This window comes from Crinia signifera, chromosome 19, assembly GCF_055691185.1.
Source record: "Crinia signifera chromosome 19, ASM5569118v1, whole genome shotgun sequence".
Lineage (NCBI taxonomy): Eukaryota > Metazoa > Chordata > Amphibia > Anura > Myobatrachidae > Crinia > Crinia signifera.
Window position 1 is genome coordinate 127,363,509 of NC_139226.1, and position 26,243 is coordinate 127,389,751.

The window sequence follows — 26,243 nt, forward strand, 5'->3', positions numbered from 1 at the left end:
ACAAACAGAATGCCAATTAGTAATCAGTTCCGCAAATCAGAAGAAAAAGGCTGTAAAAGACACACGGGGCAAGCAGCACCGCAGATAGCGGATCCTCATTTTCACATAGAGTCGGCACTAAGCAAGTTTGTTGCAGCAGCAAAGCTAAATAATATGGAACAAATTAGAGGAGAGTCTCAATTACTGTAGCGTGTGTGTAATTGAACAGCTGCAAGCAGTAACAGACAGGGGAACATTCAGCAGCGTAATACTTATACACCTTACTTAGCTAAATCATTTCTGTTAGACGACCAGAAAAAAATGGAACTTCATCCTTGGCTTTGAAAAAGAAGCAGTAAACCTCCTGAATGTTATAGACACAGTTGAACAGGATTCCAAAGAGAACTGCAGAGGTCCATTCTCTTACATTACATTGTTTTCTTATATTATAGTATATTACAGTAAATTTTCATTTGTCCATATTCTATAAGTAGTTTCATACATGCATTACTACAAACTGTAACCACTTATTTTTTTACAATAAGGCCTACAAGAAGGTGCCTTCTGAGCAATAGCTTTAACTTTCTCATAAAGGGCGAGATTTACTAAAGGGAAAATGCCGTAAAACCCCCGTTTTACGGCATTTTCCTATGTATCAATCCCCGTCCGCCCCGTTTTCGCAAGGCTGGGTATCGCCACCCCCTGGGTGGCGATACCCTATAGAAGCCTATGGGCTTCTTTCGTCTCCCGCCGTACGACGTCCGCGCTCCTCCCCCCCTCCCGTTCTCCAAAATCTCCTCCTCCCCCTGGTGTGACAGCCGGGAGGACATCCGGCTTCAGGGGGGAGGAGGAGACGCAGGGGGACGCTGCCAGCCGCCGGGAGGTGACGGAGACCCCCGCAGCCCACATCACAGGTATCGCGGGGGTCTCCGTCACCGCGACCCGATGCTGGCCACATATGTTAGTACATATGCGGCAGCATCGCGGCGGCTGCAGTGCGAAGGGCGGCGATGTATGTTAATACATCCCGCCCTTAGGGTGTATGGTAATTTACTATAACTTTTTAAAAGCAGTAAATCAAACATTAAACCACATCTGAATCCAGATAAATACTGTACAACATGAATAAAAAATAAAACATTTTCATGTATTGCCCTAAATCAGGGCTGGGCAACACCGGCCCTCCAGATGTTGATGAACTACCCATCCCAGCATGCCTTGCATCAGTTTCAGCATGGCCACATAGCAAAACTAATGCAAAGCATCCTGGGATGTGTAGTTCATTAACATCTGGAGGGCCGTAGTTGCCCAGCCCTGCCCTAAATGGTTATGAACTGAAGCGTTTGAGCATAGCAAAGAATAGGAGATGCACAAAGAGACCTCTTACATCTATGTATGCAAATGCTAGGAGCTTGGGAGATAAAATAGTGACAAGGGAGGGTTTGGATATTGTTACACTTAATGTTACACTTTATTTAGAAATGATAGAATAGGAAAGATCAGAGAAGGGGTAGCAACATATCTAAAAAAAAAAGCATAAATGCTACTTTGATACAAAATATTTGGGCAAAAAACAGAGGCCTTTTGGGTGACCATAGAAACTGGGGGATATCATTCGCACTAAAGTGATCTATGGACTACCAGGAAAACCTGAACAGGAAACTGAAATGGCTTTAAAATTGGAGTGAATTGTCATGGGAGACTTATATCTACCCAATGTAAACTGGGAGATCCCTTTTTCACATTGAACTAGAAGTGGGGACGTTCTAAAGTTAGTGAGGGTGCCACATTCAAAGATAAATATTAGACATAAGACATTTTCACAAATTATAGCAGAATACCAGAGATAAATGTAGGACATAACCTAGGATCCAGAGACTATCAATCAGTATGCTATGCTACAGTATAAAGACAAGGACCAACTTGTATCAAACAAAACAAAGATGTATAGATTTTAGGAAGGCAGGTTTTGGAGAAATCAATGGATCCAGAAGGGATACATCCAAGGATACTAAAGAGCTTGAATTATTATTATTAATGTTATTATTCAATCATTCACTAGCTACAGGAGTGATTCCAGGGGACAGTACCACTGCACAAAAGTGGAAGCAAGGAAGAGGCAAGCAATTGCCGAACACTTAGCTTTACATCCTTTGTAGGGAAATTGATGGAAACACTATTAAAAGTGACAATTGTGGATTATCTCAATTCCAGTAACCTGCATGATCTTAAACAGCATGGATTTACTAGGGGAGATCATGCCAAATAAATCATATTGATGTTTTTGACTGGTGACTTAAACAATAGATGAAGGAGGGGCCATTGATTTAACATAACTACACTTCACTAAGGGTATTAACCCCTTCCTGACAGAGCCAGTTTTTGCGTTCCTGACAGAGCCCTTTTTTTCAAATCTGACATGTCTCACTTAAGTGGGGATAACTTTTTTTTGCTTTTACTTATCCCAGTGATTTTGAGATTGTTTTTTCGTGACACATTGTACTTCAAATTAGTGGTAAATTTGGGTCGATACAGTCTGTGTTTTTTTGTGAAAAATACCAAAATATCGTGAAAAAATGGAAAATTTAGCGATTTGCAAAATGTTAAATTTTCTGCTTGTGAGACAAATAATCTTACCACTCAAAATAGTGAATAACTAACATAGACCATATGTCTACTTTATGTTGACATCATTATTTCAACTTCCTTTTAATTTTTTGGGACACTAGGAGGCTTACAATATGAATAGCAAATTCTCAAATTTTCAAGAAAATTTCAAACACTGATTTTTTTAGGGACCAGTTCAGTTCTGATGTGACTTTGAGGGACTTGTATGTGAGACACCCCCATAAATGATGCCATTTCAAAAACTGCACCCCTCACAGTATTCAAAACAGCATTTTGGAAGTTTGTTAACCCTTTAGGTGTTTCACAGGAATTAAAACAAAGTGTAGGTGAAATTTCAAAATTTCTTTTTTTTTGCAGATTTGCAATTTTAATACATTTTTCTAAGGAACACAGTACATTTTACTAGATAAATGTGACTGAAAATTGATTCCCCCAATTCTTTTGTTTTCATAAATATCCTATATGTGGCCCTAGTGTGCACGGTGACCAAACCACAGGCTTCATAATAGAAGGAGCACCTACTTGATTTTGGAGCCTCCTTTTTATGAGATTATTTTTTAGGCACCATGTAGGTTTCTAGGCACCATAAGATGCTAAAAGTTAGGAACCCCCCCACAAGTGACCCCATTTTGCAAACTACACCCCTCAGGGAATTCATCTAGGGGTATAGTGTACATTTCAAACCCCCAGGGGTTTCACCAATTGTGGTACAACTGGGCAGTGAAAATGAAAAATTATTTTTTTTACACAAAAATACAGTTCTGGCTCCAAATTTGTCATTTTCAGAAGGTATGAAGGAGACAAAGCACCCCAAAATCTGTGCCCCAATTTCTCCCGAGTACGGCAATGCCTCACATGTGACCAAAAAATACCAGTTGGGTGCATGGCAGGACTCAGAAGGGAAGGAGTGATTTTTGGATTTTGCAGCTCAGATTCTGGTGGAATTTTGGTGGGTGCTATGTCGCATTAGCAAGACCCCCAAAGCACCAATACAGTGGAACCCCCCCACAAGTCACCCCATTTTGAAAACTACACCCCTCAGGGAATTCATCTAGGGGTATAGTGTACATTTCAAACCCCCAGGGGTTTCACCAATTTTGATACAAGTGGGCAGTGAAAATGAAAAATTACATTTTTTTACACAAAAATGCAGTTCTGGCTCAAAATTTTTCATTTTCAGAAGGTATGAAGGAGAAAAAGCACCCCAAAATCTGTGCCCCAATTTCTCCCGAGTACGGCAATGCCTCACATGTGACCAAAAAATACCAGTTGGGTGCATGGCAGGACTCAGAAGGGAAGGAGTGATTTTTGGATTTTGCAGCACAGATTCTGGTGGAATGAATGGTGGGTGCTATGTTGCACCAATACAGTGGAACCCCCCCACAAGTCACCCCATTTTGCAAAGTACACCCCTCAGGGAATTCATCTAGGGGTATAGTGTACATTTCAAACCCCCAGGGGTTTCACCAATTTTGATACAAGTGGGCAGTGAAAATGAAAAATTACATTTTTTTACACAAAAATGCAGTTCTGGCTCAAAATTTTTCATTTTCAGAAGGTATGAAGGAGAAAAAGCACCCCAAAATATGTGCCCCAATTTCTCCCGAGTACGGAAATGCCTCACATGTGACCAAAAAATACCAGTTGGGTGCATGGCAGGACTCAGAACGGAAGGAGTGATTTTTGGATTTTGCGGCTCAGATTCTGGTGGAATTTTGGTGGGTGCTATGTCGCATTAGCAAGACCCCCCAAGCACCAATACAGTGGAACCCCCCCACAAGTCACCCCATTTTGAAAACTACACCCCTCAGGGAATTCATCTAGGGGTATAGTGTACATTTCAAACCCCCAGGGGTTTCACCAATTTTGATACAAGTGGGCAGTGAAAATGAAAAATTACATTTTTTACACAAAAATGCAGTTCTGGCTCGAAATTTTTCATTTTCAGAAGGTATGAAGGAGAAAAAGCACCTCAAAATCTGTGCCCCAATTTCTCCCGAGTACGGCAATGCCTCACATGTGACCAAAAAATACCAGTTGGGTGCATGGCAGGACTCAGAACGGAAGGAGTGATTTTTGGATTTTGCAGCTCAGATTCTGGTGGAATTTTGGTGGGTGCTATGTCGCATTAGCAAGACCCCCCAAGCACCAATACAGTGGAACCCCCCCACAAGTCACCCCATTTTGAAAACTACACCCCTCAGGGAATTCATCTAGGGGTATAGTGTACATTTCAAACCCCCAGGGGTTTCACCAATTTTGATACAAGTGGGCAGTGAACATGAAAAATTACATTTTTTTACACAAAAATGCAGTTCTGGCTCAAAATTTTTCATTTTCAGAAGGTATGAAGGAGAAAAAGCACCCCAAAATCTGTGCCCCAATTTCTCCCGAGTACGGAAATGCCTCACATGTGACCAAAAAATACCAGTTGGGTGCATGGCAGGACTCAGAACGGAAGGAGTGATTTTTGGATTTTGCAGCACAGATTTTGGTGGAATGAATGGTGGGTGCTATGTTGCACCAATACAGTGGAACCCCCCCACAAGTCACCCCATTTTGCAAAGTACACCCCTCAGGGAATTCATCTAGGGGTATAGTGTACATTTCAAACCCCCAGGGGTTTCACCAATTTTGATACAAGTGGGCAGTGAAAATGAAAAATTACATTTTTTTACACAAAAATGCAGTTCTGGCTCAAAATTTTTCATTTTCAGAAGGTATGAAGGAGACAAAGCACCCCAAAATTTGTGCCCCAATTTCTCCCGAGTACGGCAATGCCTCACATGTGACCAAAAAATACCATTTGGGTGCATGGCAGGACTCAGAAGGGAAGGAGTGATTTTTGGATTTTGCAGCTCAGATTCTGGTGGAATGTTGGTGGGTGCTATGTGGCATTAGCAAGACCCCCCAAGCACCAATACAGTGGAACCCCCCCACAAGTCACCCCATTTTGCAAACTACACCCCTCAGGGAATTCATCTAGGGGTATAGTGTACATTTCAAACCCCCAGGGGTTTCACCAATTTTGATACAAGTGGGCAGTGAACATGAAAAATTACATTTTTTACACAAAAATGCAGTTCTGGCTCAAAATTTTTCATTTTCAGAAGGTATGAAGGAGAAAAAGCACCCCAAAATCTGTGCCCCAATTTCTCCCGAGTACGGCAATGCCTCACATGTGACCAAAAAATACCAGTTGGGTGCATGGCAGGACTCAAAAGGGAAGGAGTGATTTTTGGATTTTGCAGCTCAGATTCTGGTGGAATTTTGGTGGGTGCTATGTCGCATTAGCAAGACCCCCCAAGCACCAATACAGTGGAACCCCCCCACAAGTGACCCCATTTTGCAAACTACACCCCTCAGGGAATTCATCTAGGGGTATAGTGTACATTTCAAACCCCCAGGGGTTTCACCAATTTTGATACAAGTGGGCAGTGAACATGAAAAATTACATTTTTTACACAAAAATGCAGTTCTGGCTCAAAATTTTTCATTTTCAGAAGGTATGAAGGAGAAAAAGCACCCCAAAATCTGTGCCCCAATTTCTCCCGAGTACGGCAATGCCTCACATGTGACCAAAAAATACCAGTTGGGTGCATGGCAGGACTCAGAAGGGAAGGAGTGATTTTTGGATTTTGCAGCACAGATTCTGGTGGAATGAATGGTGGGTGCTATGTTGCACCAATACAGTGGAACCCCCCCACAAGTCACCCCATTTTGCAAACTACACCCCTCAGGGAATTCATCTAGGGGTATAGTGTACATTTCAAACCCCCAGGGGTTTCACCAATTTTGATACAAGTGGGCAGTGAAAATGAAAAATTACATTTTTTTACACAAAAATGCAGTTCTGGCTCAAAATTTTTCATTTTCACAAGGAATGAAGGAGACAAAGCACCCCAAAATCTGTGCCCCAATTTCTCCCGAGTACGGCAATGCCTCATGTGTGACCAAAAAGTGGCAGGACTCAGAAGGGAAGGAGTGATATTTGGATTTTGCAGCACAAATTCTGGTGGAATGATGGTGGGTGCTATGTCGCATTAGCAAGACCCCCAAAGCACCAATACAGTGGAACCCCCCCACAAGTGACCCCATTTTGCAAACTACACCCCTCAGGGAATTCATCTAGGGGTATAGTGTACATTTCAAACCCCCAGGGGTTTCACCAATTTTGATAAAACTGGGCAGTGAACATGAAAAATTACATTTTTTTACACAAAAATGCAGTTCTGGCTCAAAATTTTTCATTTTCACAAGGAATGAAGGAGACAAAGCACCCCAAAATCTGTGCCCCAATTTCTCCCGAGTACGGCAATGCCTCACATGTGACCAAAAAATACCAGTTGGGTGCATGGCAGGACTCAGAAGGGAAGGAGTGATTTTTGGATTTTGCGGCTCAGATTCTGGTGGAATGAATGGTGGGTGCTATGTGGCATTAGCAAGACCCCCGAAGCACGGTGAAATTATGAACCTAATATTCCATAGATGTGTGGTATATTTTAAAACACTCCTTTATACATAGGCCGGGTTTGTCGGGGCAAGTGTCACACTGGAAAATAGTTTGCTTTCTTATTCCCTTTTTATAGCAAACTTTGCACCTTTTTTGTGTCCTGCCCTTTTTTCCAGTGGAGGGGATTTCATCAGGAAAATGCTGCCCTGGTACAATACGGGGGCCAGTACTAGAAGTACTGGGGCCCTCTGCCTGCTGGTTCCCAAATATTAGGCCCTTTATGACTTCCTCTTGAAAGTGCATAAATGTCCCCCTCTGGCCGGTAGAACGGAATAGCACGTAAGCGTTATACAGTGCCATCTGGATGATATACACGGCCACCTTCTTGTACCAGATTTTTGTTTTCCGCAGGGCACTGTACGGCTTCAGTACCTGATCTGAAAGATCCACTCCGCCCATGTACCTATTGTAATCCAGGATACAATTAGGTTTGGAGGTGTGGGTACTGGTACCTCGTACAGGGACGGAGGTGGTACTGTCTCCGTGAATTGTTGTCAGTATAAGGACATCCCTCTTGTCCTTATATTTGACCAACAACATATTTTCGTTGCATATTCCCCTGCTTTCACCCCTTCTCATTACTTGGGCAATGTGCGTTTTTGGGAGGCCTCTTTGGTTCTTGCGCACAGTACCGCAAGCTGCTGTACCTCTTGAACCAAGGGCCTTAAACAGGGGGATGCTAGTGTAAAAGTTATCCACATAGAGGTGATAACCTTTATCCAGGAAGGGGTGCACTAAATCCCAGACAATTTTCCCACTAACACCTACGAGGGAGGGGGGGCATTCTGGCGGTTGAATTCTTGAATCCTTCCCTTCATAAACCCTAAACCTGTGGGTGTACCCTGAGGTGCTTTCACACAGTTTATACATTTTTATGCCATACCTTGCCCTCTTACTGGGAAGGTACTGGCGGAATTTAACCCTTCCTTTAAAATGTATAAGGGACTCGTCGATACAAATAAATTTTTCAGGGATGTACACCTCTTCAAATTTGGCACTGAAATGATCAATGACCGGCCTGACTTTGAATAGCCGGTCAAAGGTGGGATCATCTCTGGGTGGGCACTGTGCATTATCGGTGTAATGTATAAATTTAAGAATTGTCTCAAATCGAGTCCGGGGCATGGCCATACGGTAAAATGGAGTACTGTACAGAACATCTGTACTCCAATATTGCCTAATTTCTGGCTTTTTTACTATGCCCATATGAAACACCAGACCCCAAAACGTCATCATCTCTACTGCATCTACAGGGGTCCACCTAGCAAATGATGACGTGGGGTTTTGAGCAATAAACTGCTGGGCATATAAATTAGTTTGGTCCACCATTAAATTTATAAAATCATCAGAGAAAAATAATTTGAAAAAGTCAATTTCTCTGAGACCTGTGGAATCAAATTGGATTCCTGGCATGGCCAAAAACTCAGGAACCTGGGGCTCAAAATTGTCTGGTGGTGGGGTCCATACTAGATCAATTATTGGGGGGGGAATCTCAGCTGATCTACGGGGGCGTCTTTGAGGGGGTCCCTCATCACCAGAGGAGGAAGAGGAGCTTAAGACGAATCCTTCAAATTCCCCGCTTGCATCACTGCCTGTGTCAGAGTCAGAGGCAAGCATGGCATATGCCTCCTCCACTGAATACATTCTCCTGGATGACTGGGAGGACATTTGGGAGGACATTTGGGAGGACATTTGGGAGGACATTTGGGAGGACATTTGGGATGCCATTTTTATTTTTGTGTTACTGGTAGTGAAATGTTTCAACACGTGTATAGTGTAGGGGGGGGTACAAACTTTATTTCAATCCGGGGCAGTGGCAGATTCAGGGGGGGGGGCACCCGGGCACGTGCCCCCCCTGTCATTTATTTTGTAGCTGAGGACCAGGGCTTTCCAACGAGCCAAGCCCCGTGTCTCTAGCCCACCGGGAACCGGAGATATCGCCTGGCAAACCTGTAACGTTTTTTCCCCATAGGATAATATGGGACCCGTCAATTCCGACCCCCACCCAGTTCCGACGGCTGCCAGTTCCCACCCTGGCATCACAGAAGCTTGTGGGTGATTTCATTCAATTCCAAATCGCTGGGCCTTCAATAGGATACCAGGCTGGTCCAAATCGGTCAATCGGTTCAGAGATATTGCGTATAAACCATTTTTTTTATTTTTGAAATGTAATTTCATGGCTGTTCATGTTCTTTGAGGGCAGATTACTCTGGAACCAAACGTTCCAGTTTCACTGGACCAAAATCATTCAGAGCCCACTCAAAAGTTCTTCAATATAATACTTGTCTCATGTAAATGGGTCCGTTGGTTCTGAAGATATAGCCGGTTAAATGAGATAACTGGTTAAAGGGGGGAGGGGTGGTTTTCTCTCCCCCTCACACCAGAAAATGCAGGGACTACGCTGGTGTAAAAGGGGCCAACCTGGGAATGCATTTTCTGGTGTGAAAGGGGTATTATTTCAAATAGCCGGTACCTGCAGTGCTCTGAATACAGCCAGGCTCTGCCACTGTCAGTGGCTATCACTTCTGCTGTCCCCCATTTACCGCAAGCATGTATTCCCCCTAGGCAATGAGCATGTAATCCCACATGGCAACAAGCATGGAACCTCTGGCAATGAGCATGGAACCCTTGGCAAAGAGCATGTAGAGAAGCAGCACTTATGTAGCATAATTTTTAATAGGCATTATGGTGTTTGGCATAACACATAATGGCGTGTAACTTAACGTGTAATGGATATTATGGTGTAAATGTTTAATGCGCGCCTTTGGTGGACAATGTTCCTGTTTATGAAACGTATTGTGAATTTTGGCTTAATCTGTGTGGCATTATGTGAATTCTGGCTCAATCCGTGTGGCATTATGTGAATTGTGGCTCAATCCATGTGGCATTATGTGAATTCTGGCTCAATCCGTGTGGCATTATGTGAATTTTGGCTCATTTCATTTGGCATCATGTGTAAGGGGCAAGTATAATGGGGTCTAGTATTTTGTTGCATAATGTGTAGAAGTTGTATATGGTGTTGACACGCCACCTGTTGAGTGGCCACACCCCCTTTTCCGGAGTGCGTCTTTGGCGCGCGCACAACTACATCCTTCACTTTTGTCACCATGGTGGGCCTGCGTACTTTAAATTCCAGGGCCTATTTTTAATTACATTCCCACTCTCTCCTGCCGCTCTCTTAGTATGTACACTGGCACCACTAACACCGCCCCTCCCCCACCCAAACCCTTTTTTATCATGGTGCCCCCCCTGTCATTTTATCCTGGATCCGCCCCTGATCCGGGGGGTATGTAGTGTGTATGTGGTGCAGAAAAAAAAAAATACTTTATACCAATAAAAAAAAAAAAAATGAAGGGGTTAAAAATAAAAAATTGAAGGGGTTAAAAAAAAAAAAAAAAAGGTCCTGCGCCAAAAATTGAGCACAGATGTTGGTCAGTAACGTCTGTCACTGAACAGCGCTCAAAGGCAACAGGAATCTGATCAAAAAAAAAAAAAAATTGATCAACCCTGTGCCGAAAAAGCTGATCAGTGATGTACGTCACTGATCGGCGCACAGTGGCCACAGGACACCCACAAAATCAGTGTGTGTAAAAAAAAAATTAAAAAAAGACCCCACAGCACTCACAAAAAAAAAAAAAGGTGATCAGTGATGCGACACTGATTACCAGTGAGGGACAGCAGGTGCACAACCTTTGGTGCAACTGACAGTGCAACTGGCAGCAACTGACAGGTATATATATAAAAAAAAAACCTCTGCGCCCCCAAAAAGTTGCTGATCAGCACAAAAGGGGGGGTAGCAGACACAAAATATACACTCTCTATCACTCTCTGTCACTATCTCTCTCTATCTCTCACTATCTCTCACTATCTATCACTCTAGGACACTGCAGCAGCAGCACTGACAGTTATATGTATAAAAAAAAACTGCACCCCCAAAAAGGGGGGGTAGCAGACACAAAATATACACTCTCTATCACTCTCTGTCACTATCTCTCTCTATCTCTCTATCTCTCACTATCTATCACTATCTATCACTATCTATCACTCTATGACACTGCAGCAGCAGCACTGACAGTTATATATATAAAATAAAACCCCTGCACCCCCAAAAAGGGGGGGTAGCAGACACAAATCTCTCTATCTCTCTACCTCTCACTATCTATCACTATCTATTACTATCTATCACTGTATGACACTGCAGCAGCAGCACTGACAGTTATATATATATAGAAAACCCCTGCACCCCCAAAAAGGGGGGGTAGCAGACACAAAATATAGCTCTCTCTGTCACTATCTCTCTATCTCTCTCTATCTCTCTCTATCTCTCTCTCTATCTCTCTATCTCTCTATCACACTGCAGCAGCAGCAGGAAGTCTCAGGAAGTCAGATCCAGGAAGCGTCCAGCACGCTACAAGCAGTGATAAGGTGATCAGGTAAGGTATTTGCAAGGATCAGGTAAGTATTAGCAAGGATCAGGTCGGTATTCACGGCAGGCAGGCACGGTGACTGTTCTGCACGCTATTCCAGACCGGAATGGCGTCTGCAGCGCAGTCACCGTCAGTTTAAATGTCGCGCCTTGGCTGTGATTGGTCCGTGGGTCCCACGGACCAATCACAGCCTTGGGGGCAGGTGGGGTGAGGGTGGGGTGAGGTGTCATCGTCACCGATGACCCCCTCATGCCCCCTGACGCCCGGCGGTGATTGACACCTGTGTTACCGAGCGTCCGATTCGCTGGTAACACAGGAAAACGCTGTGAATGGCTGTTCACACTGAACAGCCAATCACAGCGATCGCCGACGGGGGGGCGACATCGCAGCCCCCCCTGGGCATGCAGGGACATGTCTGCTGTCAGGGACAGCAGACATCGTCCCTCTGTCACTGCGTCTCGAGACGCAGTGACAGTTTAAACTCATGACGTACATTTATGCCATGTGTCGGGAAGTACCTCCCGGCCATGACGTAAATGTACATCAAATGTCGGGAAGGGGTTAATGCAGTCCTGCATCGAAAACCGCTAGGTAAACTCAAAAGCATGGGTTTGGATTCTAAGATGGTTAAATGGATAAGAAGTTAATTGCAGGAAAGGAATCAAAGGGTTGTTGTAAATGATATTCACAGTAATGATGCCACTGCATAGGTCATAGGTATGGCCTTGTCTAGAAAACGTTGTTAAGTTCTGGAGGAAATATCTTCAGAAGGATATATATATACATGCTGTACAAAAAAGGGCAACTAAAATGGTGCAAGGTCTAAACCACAACTTACCAGGAGAAAACTAAAATATTTTAATATTTAGAGTAGGGGCAGAAAGGGGAAAGGGGGGACGTGATAGTAGCTTTCACATATATTAAGGTTTTTAACAAGGTCCAGGAGGAAGACAGTCTTCAAAGGAAAAAAGTATAAGAACACATGCTGAAACCGGAAGGTAGTAGTTACAGAAAGGGTAGTGGACAGGTGGAGTAGGCTCCCACCAGAGACAGTTCAGCAATTTAAACATGCTTGTGACAGATATAAGAATAACTTAACCTCAATTATAGCTGGGTACACATTAGTTAATGAGCAAACACCACAATATCACCAATTTCCTTTGAATTCACAGACAAAGGATATAGTGCACAAACTGTGCTAGGTTACAAATGATCTAATGATATAGTATCGTAGATTTAGGTAGTCCGTACACATTGTGTTATGTGCTAAAAATGGATGCCGGATGGCTGGTTGGTCAGTATACCGATGTTGAAATCCCAATTGGTTCAACTGCCCGATAGTCAGGATCCCGACCAACATGGACTATTCTCGCTCGTGGGGTCCATGACCCCCACAGAGGGAGAAAAGAACCTGTGGTGAGTGTAGCGAGCCACCGAGCCCCGACAGGGGATTTTTTGTGCTCGACCCTGTTGGATTACCGGCGGCTGGTATTCTGACGACAGTATACTGAACCTCGGCCAGTCATACCACACCCGGTGAAAATCACTCGCGAGGTCAACAATGTGAACAATTTTAAAGTCCCCATCCATCAGAAAGGGCCACATCATTCAGAATATTGTCCAGTGAGTACCAAGGTTAAGAATCAAAAAGGGTTGAGGTTACCAAATGTTAAAAAAAAAAAAAAAAAAAAAAAGGGGCAGACTAGGCCAAGTATTATCTGATGCCAATTTCTAGAAGAATGGAGAGGACACCATGTACAATGCCACATACAGAGAGAGAAACATGTCAGATCACTCTAAAGTATAATCTGTCACACATATGGCAGGCCCCTCGTCCCAAGCGTATTAAGGTAAACACTAAAACGCAAACTTTAAATATTACACAGCACAAAATATTCTGCAAGATTATTGGAATACAAATGATGGTGATCTATTAATATTTTAAGAGTTTAAATGTGGACTTTCAGCAACTACCGTCCAATCCTGAGAATTCAGTGTGAATATAACAAATAAAATACAGGAATTATTAAATCCTTAACGCCATAAACTAAGCAACTTGTTAAAAACTTTTTTCTTACCAGATGTCTTTCAACTACAGGTCCAGAATTACTTTTCTAGGTGGAAAAAAAACAATAATAATTAGAAAAATGAAAACTATTCGATATACAATCTTTGTCCAAAGTAAGTTTTATACTTCATATGTCCACACATGGTGCGATTCTTGCATGCAATTTGAATTTTTTAATTAATTTTATTCGTTTTAGGGGATTTGGACAGTTGGTGGTGCTGTATAATTAATATAATAGTAATGTGATTCGAACAGAAGTATAGATTCCAGTAAAGACCATCCATACACAAGACAAGATTAAGGTCATTGCTTATAATTGTACAAGTTCAGTGTTAAGAAAGAAAAGTAGTGTAACACACTACACCCCCGGTTCTAATATATTAGGGATAACTTTGGATTTACAGGCTCTGTATTAATTTACAGGGATATACAGATGGAGCAGCTCCCATCGGATCACCATCCGCCAGCTTGTGCCAACTGCCAGAAGGGGGTTCATGTGCCCCATTCTGAAGGAGCCCTCCGCCACCTCCCCACCGCTCACCAGTAGCTGCCTGCACCCCCCCCCTAACCCTGCCCATCTCCCGGTCTGGGATTCTGCTCCCCACTGCCGAGTGACTGGGACCCGCAAGCGTGTGAGACGCCCGCGCGTCCCCCTTGGATGGAGCGCCTCTCCGCCAGCTCAGGGGATCTGGCGATTCCCTGAGCTGGCTGAGAGGCGATCCATCTGTATGCAGTATTCATAGAACCCCTTCAAAATATCCCAATAATTTAAAGCTGATGTACATTATGTCAAAACCTGGCTAAATCTAGCAAAGAACGGGGGGCGAACCCAAAATACTGCACCTTTTTTAAATCCAGTTTCTGGCTGATTTTTCCAGCAGGTGACATAGTGCTGACAGTAAAATTGTTGGGGTCCTCACAGTCCCGGATTTTGGATTCCTTCATCAATGAGTCAAGTCTCTTCTTAGCTATGTTCTCCACTTGCTTCCTATTGGTGGAAGCCTACAGACACAGAAACACATGAATATCATTTGGTGTTTTTAATATAAAAGATATACAAACGGAATTAACAGTTGCATTCAGAATTAACCAGTAACATGCAGCCCTTATACGGGCGCAGGCAAGGACCGTAGTTTCCATGATTGAGGAAAGGAGACCGCTAAAGCTTTGCTTTAATCTTGGCACACCATGGTGATTTTTAATGAATAAAGTAGATGAAGAATTGACAAATATTCGTTTAGCTGGAAAAATGCATGGGACGAATTGGAACTTCAGATGATTCATGCATTTTAAAATATTTGCCATGATACAGTCCAAACAAAGGAAGTCTAACAAAATGACCAACAGAACATAGAGAGTAATCAGAGAACATGATAGGAGGCATAGCTACAATTAAACTAGTGTCTGGTACCGCATACAATAGGGGCATTAAAACCGTTTACGTGGACCAGGATATTCTTATATCTGCTTGTCCAAACTGCCTGACCTGTATGCAAAGAATGGGGCTCATGACATAGGCAAACGCAGGAGAGGTTTCTGGCTTCCCGGAAACCCCCTCCTCTTGGCAAGTGCCTTATATTATGACAGCAATAGCACTGGTATATAATATGATCAATAGAGCTGCCACCACACCATGCAGTGTATGGGACAGAGCGGAGCTGCTGCACATGCCCAGTGTACCAGCTTCTTCTACCATATTTACTGTATGTGTGGATCTGAGCCCTCAATCATCGCACTAGACCAAAGAGCAGCTGCCAGGAGGAAGAGACAGGAGCCTAACCATCAAGTGGGAGATTGTGAGCTTAGACAGTGCAGTACTGTTTCTATTATGTTTGTGTATTTATTATATGTTTAACCTTTTCCTGACCACTTATCATATTTTTATGTTTATGTTTGAAACAGCCTATACTATAGATCTGTAATGTTCAATATTATTACTGTACTCCATGCAGTATCCAGTGTATAAAAATACCATTTCTCGGAGCGGTTAGCGCTCCTCCAGACTCCCATACTTACTCCAATGCACTGCAGAGTGGGAGATATTGGATTACATTTGGAACCCCCCTCTAAAAATCCTGCGTTTGCCACTGCATTTGGAGTGTGACCTATGTGGAGGATACGTAGCATTGCACACATCGATACAATGGCTCACAAACATACACCAAGCAACCGCTCAGTTTTGACCCATATGCCCGCTTGTGCCTAGAGAGGCAGGAAGAGGTAGTATCTGCTACTCATTGCGTGGTATTTCCAACTTTGCATCTACCCACAATTTAGCATTTTTTAATCACATTTTATGGGGGGGGGGCATGCAATGAGCCTGAATACATATCGGGAGCATTAACTGACTTTTCTCCAATATCTTTTTCTGACTATCCCCCTTGATCACTGATAAAAAAAAATATCCTAAAAACACACAGGTTCAGGGAAAAATTTTCGGCTGCCCAAGCCACATGTTTCCTTAAAAAAAAGAGCTTTCGGATGGCAGCAGGCTTCGGACGGCTACCCGGCACAAGGCAAGACCGCCCCACTCGCCAGGTCCCTCCCCGCGGTGCAAGTGCAAAATGTTTTGTTTGCATCGCTAGAGTGTGTACGCTTCATCATACATCAAAGTGCTTGCACATCACCGGTAGTCCCCAGCTGCGATGCCAACCTGGCCATTTTTTTGGTCACAGCAGCAAGTGACCTCCCCTCCAAATTGTCGTTGTCTGGACCGACCCCACAAATGGTCAATTTTTGCAAATGTGCGTTTGGGGCTGAATTCGCTCCTACGTCTGTTTAATTACGATTCCTACAGAACTGAGTTAAATTATTTGTAGAAAAGTTTCGCAAGGAAACAACATTTTAATTACAGCTGTTTATCACCCTTGTCTGTTGCCTTGTTTTTGAATTTCTTATTAGACAACTTGAAAAACAAGAAGGGGAAAGTTTTGCACAGTAATTAGTGGTTCATGACAATAACTAATAAGGTTTTTGGCCTGGAACTGAACAGTGAACTGCTAATTCTAGATACTCAAAACAGGCCGTGGGTGTTAATTACACTGCCAGAAACAATATTTAGCATAGTATTTCCATTTTATCAGTTTATAATGTATAGAATTGTTTAAAGAAAGCCAGGCTCTGCATATTGTGTTATGGTCTCAGATGCTCTTTTTGTTAAAATGAAAAAAAAAAAAAAAAAAATCTACAGTCAGCACACGCACATTGGTACCAAGTTATACCCCTTTTCCACTGAAGTCCAAGTTCCAAACCAGGTGATGCCTGGAACATGCTCTTTTTCCATTGTGGCACAGATCCAGGTAACTCCCAGATCTGCACCATTCAGCATGGAGACGACATAGGGCCTTATTCAGATTTACTCAGTCGGAGCCGAATTTGGCCCCGTTTCCGATGGTGGGGGTCTGCGCAAGCACATGTGCAAATATACATGTGCAGACCCCTTGTGCAAGTATCACACACGCCGAAGTGTTGAACAGGGGAGGGAAGGGTGGCGGATGGGGGGGTTGGTGTAGGGGGAACGTCCAACATTTTATGGGCGCCTTTATGAAAACACTGGTCGTTCCCCTGCGAACTTAGGTAGGTTGGTGCCTGCTCGGAGTACAGCGTTGAAATGATGAGTCAGTCCAGTTTTAGTCCATTACGAATGGAGGAAAAAATCATTCGATGGTCGGAGACCATCGAATGATTTTTCACCCATGCGGCCACATGCGAGGGGACGTGCAAGTGTACACATTCCCTTGCATGCAAATACGAGGATTCGCGCTGCGGGGGTGGGGGGGGGGGCAGACATACGTTCAGGCAGCGGCTGACGACGTTTACCTGTGCGCTAGTCTGTGAACATACGCAGCCTAGCGAACAGGTCTGAATCAGGCCTATCATTTCCTTATGCCGTACTGTTGCTTTCTCTGTGCTGGAAACAGGTCCTGTGTTGGATGAGCCAGGTAACCCGCTTCCATTGCAGCTCACATGGGACGTTCCCGGGTAGAACTCCGCTAGGTACCCGTATGGAGCCATGTCTCCACCAATAAAAATCCCAGGTTCATTTTTCAGGTCAGTGGAAAATTGGTATTACCCATTGCACCTCAAGCTGAGTTTTAAGTGGTAGACAGTGATTGGTCAGTGTGACAACTGTATGACGGGTCTTTGAACCAACATTTCAATGTATTAGAACATTTTAATCAAGTTTACACTAATACATTGAAAACGTCAGCTCAAGAATTTTTGTATATTGGTATTAGTCTCTATTTAATTTTGCTGATAGACCCTGCACAAGGATTCTGAGGAACATCTACTTTTTGCAATGATCCTTTTATAAAGTAGATCCTGGAAGTCTTATCCAGATTGGGGCAGGCTATTCATGAATCGCCCGGTATTCTACTGGCAATCGCATCCACAAATTCTCTAGTACTATGGTGTAACTTGATGAATATTTTGTACCATATTTGACTTGGTTCTGGTTGACAGATCTACAGTCAATAGTCCTACCCCAAAAGATTGACAGGGTGAAATGGTCATCATGGTCAAAAGGTCAACATGAAGTGCGTAAGCCCATGACCAGGTCGAAATGAGTTCTTCATGATTTTGTTTTTTTAAAACCAGGTTGTTCTTACTTCACCATCCAAGTTGGTATAGAGTGCAAAATAAGAGTGTGAAGAGCCCGAAGGTACATCTTAGATTAATTAGGAGTCCATGTCAACAGTTGCCAACATGGACACCCAACATAAAAAAAAACCCTCATACTGTATGGACCTTTTCATGGGTCTAACATTTTCATATCAACCATTTGACACTGTCAACCTAATGACTGTCTAGCTCAGTGGTTCCCAACCACCCTCAACAGTGCACGTTTTCCAGGTCTCTACACAAAATCACAAGTGAAATAATTAGCTCCACCTGTGGATCTTTTAAAATGTGTCTTGAATAATGAGTCCACCTATTGGGTGACCTGGAAAACATGCAATGTTGGGGGTACTTGAGGACCAGGGTGGGGAACCACTGGAGATGCTGTCTATTTAATAATCCACACCCGTTTGACTATCCATGAATATTACCAAGATGCTGAACCAACCTTGTCTACGAGGATATTTCAGGTCCACAGGACTGTCAGCAATCTATAGTTTATTTATGTTTTCATTGCATATCAATTGTCGCTAATTTTAGGCATTATATGCTTTGAATGTGTGCATTTATTTGCTTTGGGTACTTGTTTCCTATCTGGGCGGCCGCTACGTTAATTGCGCACCATGCTATTCTCCGTATGAAAATCGGATCGCATCGCATCGGATACCACAAATGCACATACACGATATTGAACGATGTGATGCGATGCGATTTCGTTCCCGCTTTTATGGTTGGCCCATAGGATATATAGAAAACCCCCCCTGATGGTTTAAAATGCGCCTCCATTGTTAACGCCACCCCAGTATTGACGTCAACCCGAAGCGTGGCGAGCGCAGCGAGCCCCGCGAGGGGCGGCGGTACACGTCCTCTGACTTTTTCATACCCCCCACTATCCACGTCGGCGTGGAGTTGAGAATAGAATAGTGTGGCGAGCGCAGCGAGCCACCGAGCCCGAAGCGTGGCGAGCGCAGCGAGCCCCGCGAGGGGACGCGGATACTTCACAGGTATCCGTGTCCCCTCGCGGGCTTCACAGGTATCCGCGTGCGCTCGCCACGCTTCGGGCTCGGTGGCTCGCTGCGCTCGCCACACTATTCTATTCTCAACTCCACGCCGACGTGGATAGTGGGGGTATGAAAAAGTCGTAGGACGCGTACCGCCACCGCTCGCCACGCTTCGGGTTGACGTCAATACTGGGGTGGCGTTAACAATAGAGGCGCATTTTAAACCATCAGGGGGGGGTTTCCTATACAAATTGTGGGTTTGCAGGGTTATTACATTGAAATCAATGTAAAATCGGGTCTCAGGGACCATTTAACATTGATTCCAATGTAAAAATCGGGGTTGATCGCGTCACCGCATGCGATGCGATCCGATTTAAAATGAAATCGGATCGGATAGCATCGTATGCCATCGTACATCATCGCGTACCGATTCGATACGATTTCATTACGGTGCCGTACGTTGAAAACCTGGGCGCCCAGATAGGAAACAAGTACCCTGCTTTGTTATTCAAACTTATTTTTTTGGACATCTGATGCACGATAATAAAGTATCTGTAATTATTACTAGTGCTGCATTTTCTTTAACATTTCTATGCTTTTTTTTTTGAGCAAGGAGATTGATACTCTCCCCTAAGCTCCTTTAGTAACAGCAATCGAGTGTTACCAACTTTACAGCATTGTAAAATCAAACTTACTTTAACTTCTTTTTACCTGGTAGGCAAAAGTGCATTTCATATTAATTCCATAGTTTGCTAAAACCAGTGGCTTTCATGACCACGTGCCACTGGGACCAGTCAGATGTGTTACCGCATACCTAGGCGGACACAAACCCTGTTTTAGCATCCATGGATTAAGGCAGTGGTTCCCAACCCTGGACCTCAAGTACCCCCAACAGTGCACGTTTTGCAGGTCTCCACACAGAATCACAAGTGCTATAATTAGCTCCACCTGTGGATCTTTTCAAATGTGCCTGAATAATGAGTGCACCTGCCGGGTGACCTGGAAAACGTGCACTGTTGGGGGCACTTGAGGACCAGTGTTGGGAACCACTGGATTAAGGTCTTAAGTACTGTTACTGACATTAAAAACATTAAAACTTTTTCAGACCATCCGTCAAGAAAAAAATTGCATGGGATTGAGGAACACAATAATTGGACAAGAATCGTTTAACAATGTGATTTCAGCACAGACAGAAAGAAAAGGAAATTGACTTATAATGGAAAAAGTCCTGAAATCTATTCTATCCGTTCTATTTTACTGTATAATTGCAGAGCTCGTCTGAAGCGATCTAGTTATTAGCCTCAGCCTAACCCTCATTAAGAAATATTCCACATCTGCTAATAATTCTGACTGGTGAACTTTCATTTCTTGATGATTTCATGACATCGATGTTCTCCAGATGAACTAATCTGATCGGTGCACTTTATTCCGAATCACAATTAAGGATGCGAAAATGTAATGACTTAAAAAATTGATGATTACCGGATTGTGTACCGGCATGTACATGAAAAAATACATAACCTACCCATCAATGCCTTTCCCCAAAATATCCTGAGGCCTTGGGCATGTTTTATTCATTTAAATATTTAAACTACAGAAGACCTATGTACTAGGTGGCTTTTACCAATTGCTCATATACTGCACTGCAAGATAAAGCTACATAACAATCCTACATGACTGTGATGTACACAGCTAATAAACTTACTGCAGTTAGACCTTTACCCAAGCTTATTATATTGGCCCCTTTATTTATGCCCTTGTATGGGTGCAAATATAGATATTAAAAAGGATTTTAACATTTCATTCAGATATTTCTATTTTAAATAACGTCTCAAGTTATTGCTTGGTGCAAGCTCGCTGCTGGCCATATGCCGTGCTGCGTGTGAAAATTCCCTGCTGGCCATATGCAGTGCAGCTTGTGTGAGCTCACTGCTGGCCAGTGCTGAGTCCGAAGTTGCTGCTGACAAGTTGCAGTGTGAGGTTGCGGCTTGTCAGTTGAATGGCTATAATGTTGCCACTAGCCGGTTGCAGTGATGGGTACAAGGTTAATGCTAGCTTGCTGCAGTGCTGGGTGCAAGGTTAATGCTAGCTTGCTGCAGTGCTGGGTACAAGGTTGCTACAAGTCAGCTGCAGTGCTGGGTACAAGGTTGCTACAAGTCAGCTGCAGTGCTGGGTACAAGGTTGCTACAAGTCAGCTGCAGTGCTGGGTACAAGGTTGTCACAAGTCAGCTGCAGTGCTGAATACAAGGTTGCTTCAAGTCAGCTGCAGTGTTGGTTACAAGGTAGCTAATAATCAGCTGCAGTGCTGTGTACAAGGTTATTACAAGTCAGCTGCAGTGCTGGTTACAAGGTAGCTACTAGTCAGCTGCAGTGCTGGGGGAATTGTTGCTGCTGGGAGCACTTGTTCAAAGCTGTCACTGGCCAGTTGCAGTTGGTCATAACAGTGCTGTGAGTGTGAGCTCTGAGTGTGTGGTTGCTGCTAGCCAGCTACAGTGCTGGGTGCAGTGTTGCTGCTGACTAATTGCAGTGCTGAGTGTAGGGCTGCTATTGGTCAATTTTGTGGAGTGCAATATCACTGCTGGATAGTGATAGTGTAGGGTATTTGGTGCCTTCTATCCAGCATTATGATTGGTTGAAAGGTCACTGTTGGGTTGGTGGTTTTTACACAGAAACAATACAAAGTACAGAGTTCATGTACCTTAACACTCTATTTATATATTAATGCTTGGAAATGTGTTTTAACCGCAGTTCACATATGAACGATTAGTCTGGAAGAAGTAACAGCTTGATTTTATTTTTAAACTGAAGAAGAGCTGCTTCATAAGAAGTGAAATAGAGGAAGGGGCGGTGAAGAATTCTACCTACCATATGCACATTTCTTTTGTACGTACATATCAGGACACGTTTCGCTTTTTTGTTAATGGTAAAAATGACGGTGTACCGGATCTTTTAATATCCTTAATCACGTGATGATTGAGAAAAATTGTTTCTATCGAACTCATTTGTAGACAATGTGCTAATGGATATGTTCTGCTTAATTTGCCTTTATACAACATGGCAGGTAGATTACACATGTACCAGTGACATGGAAGCTTTGTTTGTTCTTGCTACAGTATTTGATACTAAATATGTGTAATCATAGAAATCTAAATATGCAATTCCTTCTGCTACTACAGAAATGATCTTGTAACTTTTGTGGCAGTATGAAGGTAAATTACATTACTAACTAATGTATTCAGATTGTGGCTGGAGGCACACACCCACATAGGGAAGTCCGCGGTGTGAGAAGAATTGCTGCAGTGGAGAGTCTGGAGACTGTGCAGTCAGGACAGGCTGTAACATGTGTATGCTTCCCAGTTGAGACAGAGCTAAGGTGGGGCTGGAGCAGAGACACAGTCCAAGTGGGATTGTGAGAGCCAGCCAGAGATAATTGTGTATTGATGATCGGGAGACGTGAACAGGGCTGCTATCAGGAATTTTGAAGCCTGGGACTGTCCGAATTGGGAGGAGCCCCCACCTCAATCCTCCCTCACCTTTGACTCCTCTGGCAGCCTCCACAACTTACCGATCAGGCTGTTGATTACCAGTCCGGGACAAGGTAGGGGACATCATGGGAGGAACAGTGGCATTCTGCAACCACAGCAGCAGCGCAGGGAAAGATCCCCGAGCAGGCAGCCATAGAGGGACAGTGCCGGCAGTATTTAAAATGTATAGCAGCCACACCTAATTGGCTGCAAGTGTGTGTGTCTTTTGATTGGTTGGTGGCTGGCTCCAAATTAAAAATGCCACCATCTCTGATCTGTACAGTATGTTAGTCTGTGGTGCACTCAAATCCACACCACTGCCATGCAAGACCCCTCACTGTCCAGGCCCAGGACTGGAGTCCCAACAATTCCACCCTGTTGGTGACCCTGGACTTCAGCCTATACCTGTAGGAGACAGGGAAGGAAACCCTGGGAATGATCTGCACTTTACTGGGAAGGAGCCAGGCCAGTGAGCCATGAATGTAGGCTGGAGCTTGTGTAACGGTACAGGAACCAAGACTGAGACTGTGCTTGTGAGAGGCCGGGCAAGGCTAAACTAAAGCTGAGAGAGCACAGGACTGGAAAGATACTTTATTTGCAGACTAGATGCTTAAGGTTAGTCAGGGGCAAAGAAGTGAGTCAGTGCCCTGAATGGAGGCTAGCATTTATTTTCTGCTCTTTTGCGTTTCATTTATGCCAAAAGTACAGAAGATCATTCCATTTATTTACCAACGAGATGTGGATGCTGATTGAGCACCTAGACACTCAACAAGTTCACCCCTCTATTTAGCTAATTACCACACTTTGTAAATTGCATCTTGGTGCTGCTTATCTCATGGCCCCATACATCAGTAGCTAGGATTCCCAACTCAACGGCATCGGTAATCTGCTGACCAATCAGCTGCCAACAATCATCAAGGAAACTTAACAGGTTAAAAATGCCCGATCTGACCATCCTGACCGTATTTCGGTCAAGATTGAGGAGGATTTTTGTAAACATGTTTAATATTCTCGATTTTCCGAACCAGTCAGGACATTGCAGCAATTTTTTAATGATGTATGTGGGACTTAAGTTGTTTCATTGTGAATGTTGTAAACAGTGTGTACTGATCATACATTTTTATGTTCTATTTTCCCCAGATAACGGTAAGACTGTAGCTGCAGTCAGTTGTCATTCATTGCTCTAGGAAGAACCTTATTGAGTTACAGTAATAAGCAATTACTAAATAAGAATTTAAGTGGAATTTCTCAATATCAAAACAGAAATTTTCTTGGCCTTTATTCCGCTCATAGGTTACTGTATCATTTACAATAATTAAGTTGTTAAAGATCTATTATATTTGAAAATATTAACACATCATTGTTGAAAATAATGACAGAGATAAAAAATTACAATAAAATGCATTCAAACCTAGTGCAAGACAGACGGATCTGCAAAACTAGGTCTCTAATACAAAGAAGCACACAGAATCACAACTATAGTACAGGTGAAATCCCACAGATTGTTACCAAATCTCCTTTACTTATAATGGGAAAATGCAAGGAGTTACGAACGCGAAATCCGAAATGTCTTTTTCTTGTTATTACTTTTAGAAAAGTCTTTTTACAAATTTTAAAATTTACGATCAGTTAGGTTCTATGGATATTCTAAATACCTATGTTGCTTCCTAATATTCTTCTCTGTTTAGCCTAAATCTGAATTTCTAAACATTTACAGTCCAGGTTTTAGGGAAACCCATGCCTGCCCCCAGATGGTTAAATCAAATTGAGGTACTGATTAACTCACCTGTGCTAAAGCATGGTTCCTAATGTAATAGTGGAGTTTGAAAAACTCTGGCTTAAGTTATGCTGGCCACACATCAGACCAACTTTCCTCCAACCATCCAACTAGTTGCTTGGATGGAATAAAAATATGGTACTGGATGGGAGCAAATGTAATATTTACTTCAGAAATTTGCTCCCAAAATCTGGAAAACTGTTGCTCAGACACGGTACTGTAGTTGAACCTGTCTGATTTAAACAATTTGACAATGTTTTTGTCCATGTTCCTGGGTTTGTGAGCACGTTTCTGATTGTCCTTTGCATCGTTAACAGCGACTGTTCTTTTTTTGGGTGCAATAAACCACCAAACTTAATTGACTTGTTGAATTGGCTGTATCTGTACTTATTTATGCTAAAAGAACAGTCGCTGTGAGTGACACAGGCATTTTTAGCGGATATTTTGAGGATCTCTCACAGCAATTATGTGAGTAACTATAGCGCTTAGAAAATGCCTCTACACCGCTTCGTGTGTAGAGTCCACAGTGATGGTGATATGCAGCCCCGCGCGTCTATATTGCCTGACGATTACTATCCAGCATGCTGGATAAATCTAGTTAATCACCGGTCAGGGCCACTGTTCTCTCCAGAGAACAGCAGCCCTGACAGATCACACAGCACTGACATCGCTGTGTGCTGAGCAATCTTGCTGAGCGTTCTGAGTGATCTAGTATCGCTCAGAAAAATCAAACTTTGTATTTTCAAAAATAGCAACCAATCAGATCCATTTGAGAAAAAGATAGCTATCATTTGATTGGATGCTAGGGGGTAACAATATCACTTTGGTGACATTTCCATTTTCTCCATTTTTGGGGAGACTTAATGAATGTTAAATGGTGCAACAGCCAATGAACTCCTGTTATTTGTTTGAAAAATGACAGGAAGTAATTGGCAGGAGCATCAATTCTCGTTCATCACGAGTGATAGCAAGGATATCAATCATTGTCAAATTGGCCCCTGTCCCTTTAATGTTGAAAATAGTGGTAACAAAATGCTTTTAAGAGTATACTCCCATAGTAAGAATATAAGGGGAATCTGAAATATTGTTTTTATGTATAGAAGTAGAAAATAAATGGGTTATATAAATCTCCAGAGTAATGTTCAGCAAGACAACCCTTCAAACAGGTGGGTTCAAAAATAACCAAATGATAAGTACAGAATATATTGTGACCGCTGTCAAAATATCTCCGTCCATCACTCAGTCTAATGACATTTTCTGATGGATAAACGGTGCGGCTGACATCTGAGAATACATTCCTCATATTCTCCATATTTCTAAAATGAAGACCGGGCCGCCGGCCATTAAATTAGAAATGCCAAGCAGAGTAAAGCCATGCCGGTTTTGTCATTTCAATCAAATTCACGTCAGCAACTCCCAGGCATTTTCCCAGCGAGATAAGCATTTGGTAACATGATGGATTTCTGCTGTTATTGCCCCATCATCCCTCTGCGGGCCTGCAAGCAACGCATCACAAGGGTTAAAGACACCTAGCGAGGAAAAATGACATGGATGGCTATTAAGTGTCATATTGTACAGTACCTTCCACTTCATATACGCATGCAACGATGAGCAGGAAACAAATAAAAAAAAGAAAAGACAAAACAGACCAAAAAAGCAGGTCAGACATCTTAGCCAAATGTATATATATGTAGAATCCTCAGATA

At 43.1% G+C, this 26,243-nt stretch overlaps 1 protein-coding gene across 10 annotated transcripts in view; it reads right to left on the minus strand.

Moving 5' to 3' along the window:
- Positions 1-26,243, minus strand: part of PLCH2 (phospholipase C eta 2) — a 595,308-nt gene that overhangs the window by 79,925 nt on the left and 489,140 nt on the right. For all 10 annotated transcript variants that reach the window (XM_083163311.1, XM_083163313.1, XM_083163310.1 and 7 more), the window contains 2 exons: positions 14,459-14,617; positions 13,626-13,661 (listed from right to left, as the gene is read on the minus strand). In XM_083163311.1, coding sequence (XP_083019437.1) covers positions 13,626-13,661; positions 14,459-14,617 — 195 coding nt within the window. The remainder of the gene's footprint in view (positions 1-13,625; positions 13,662-14,458; positions 14,618-26,243) is intronic.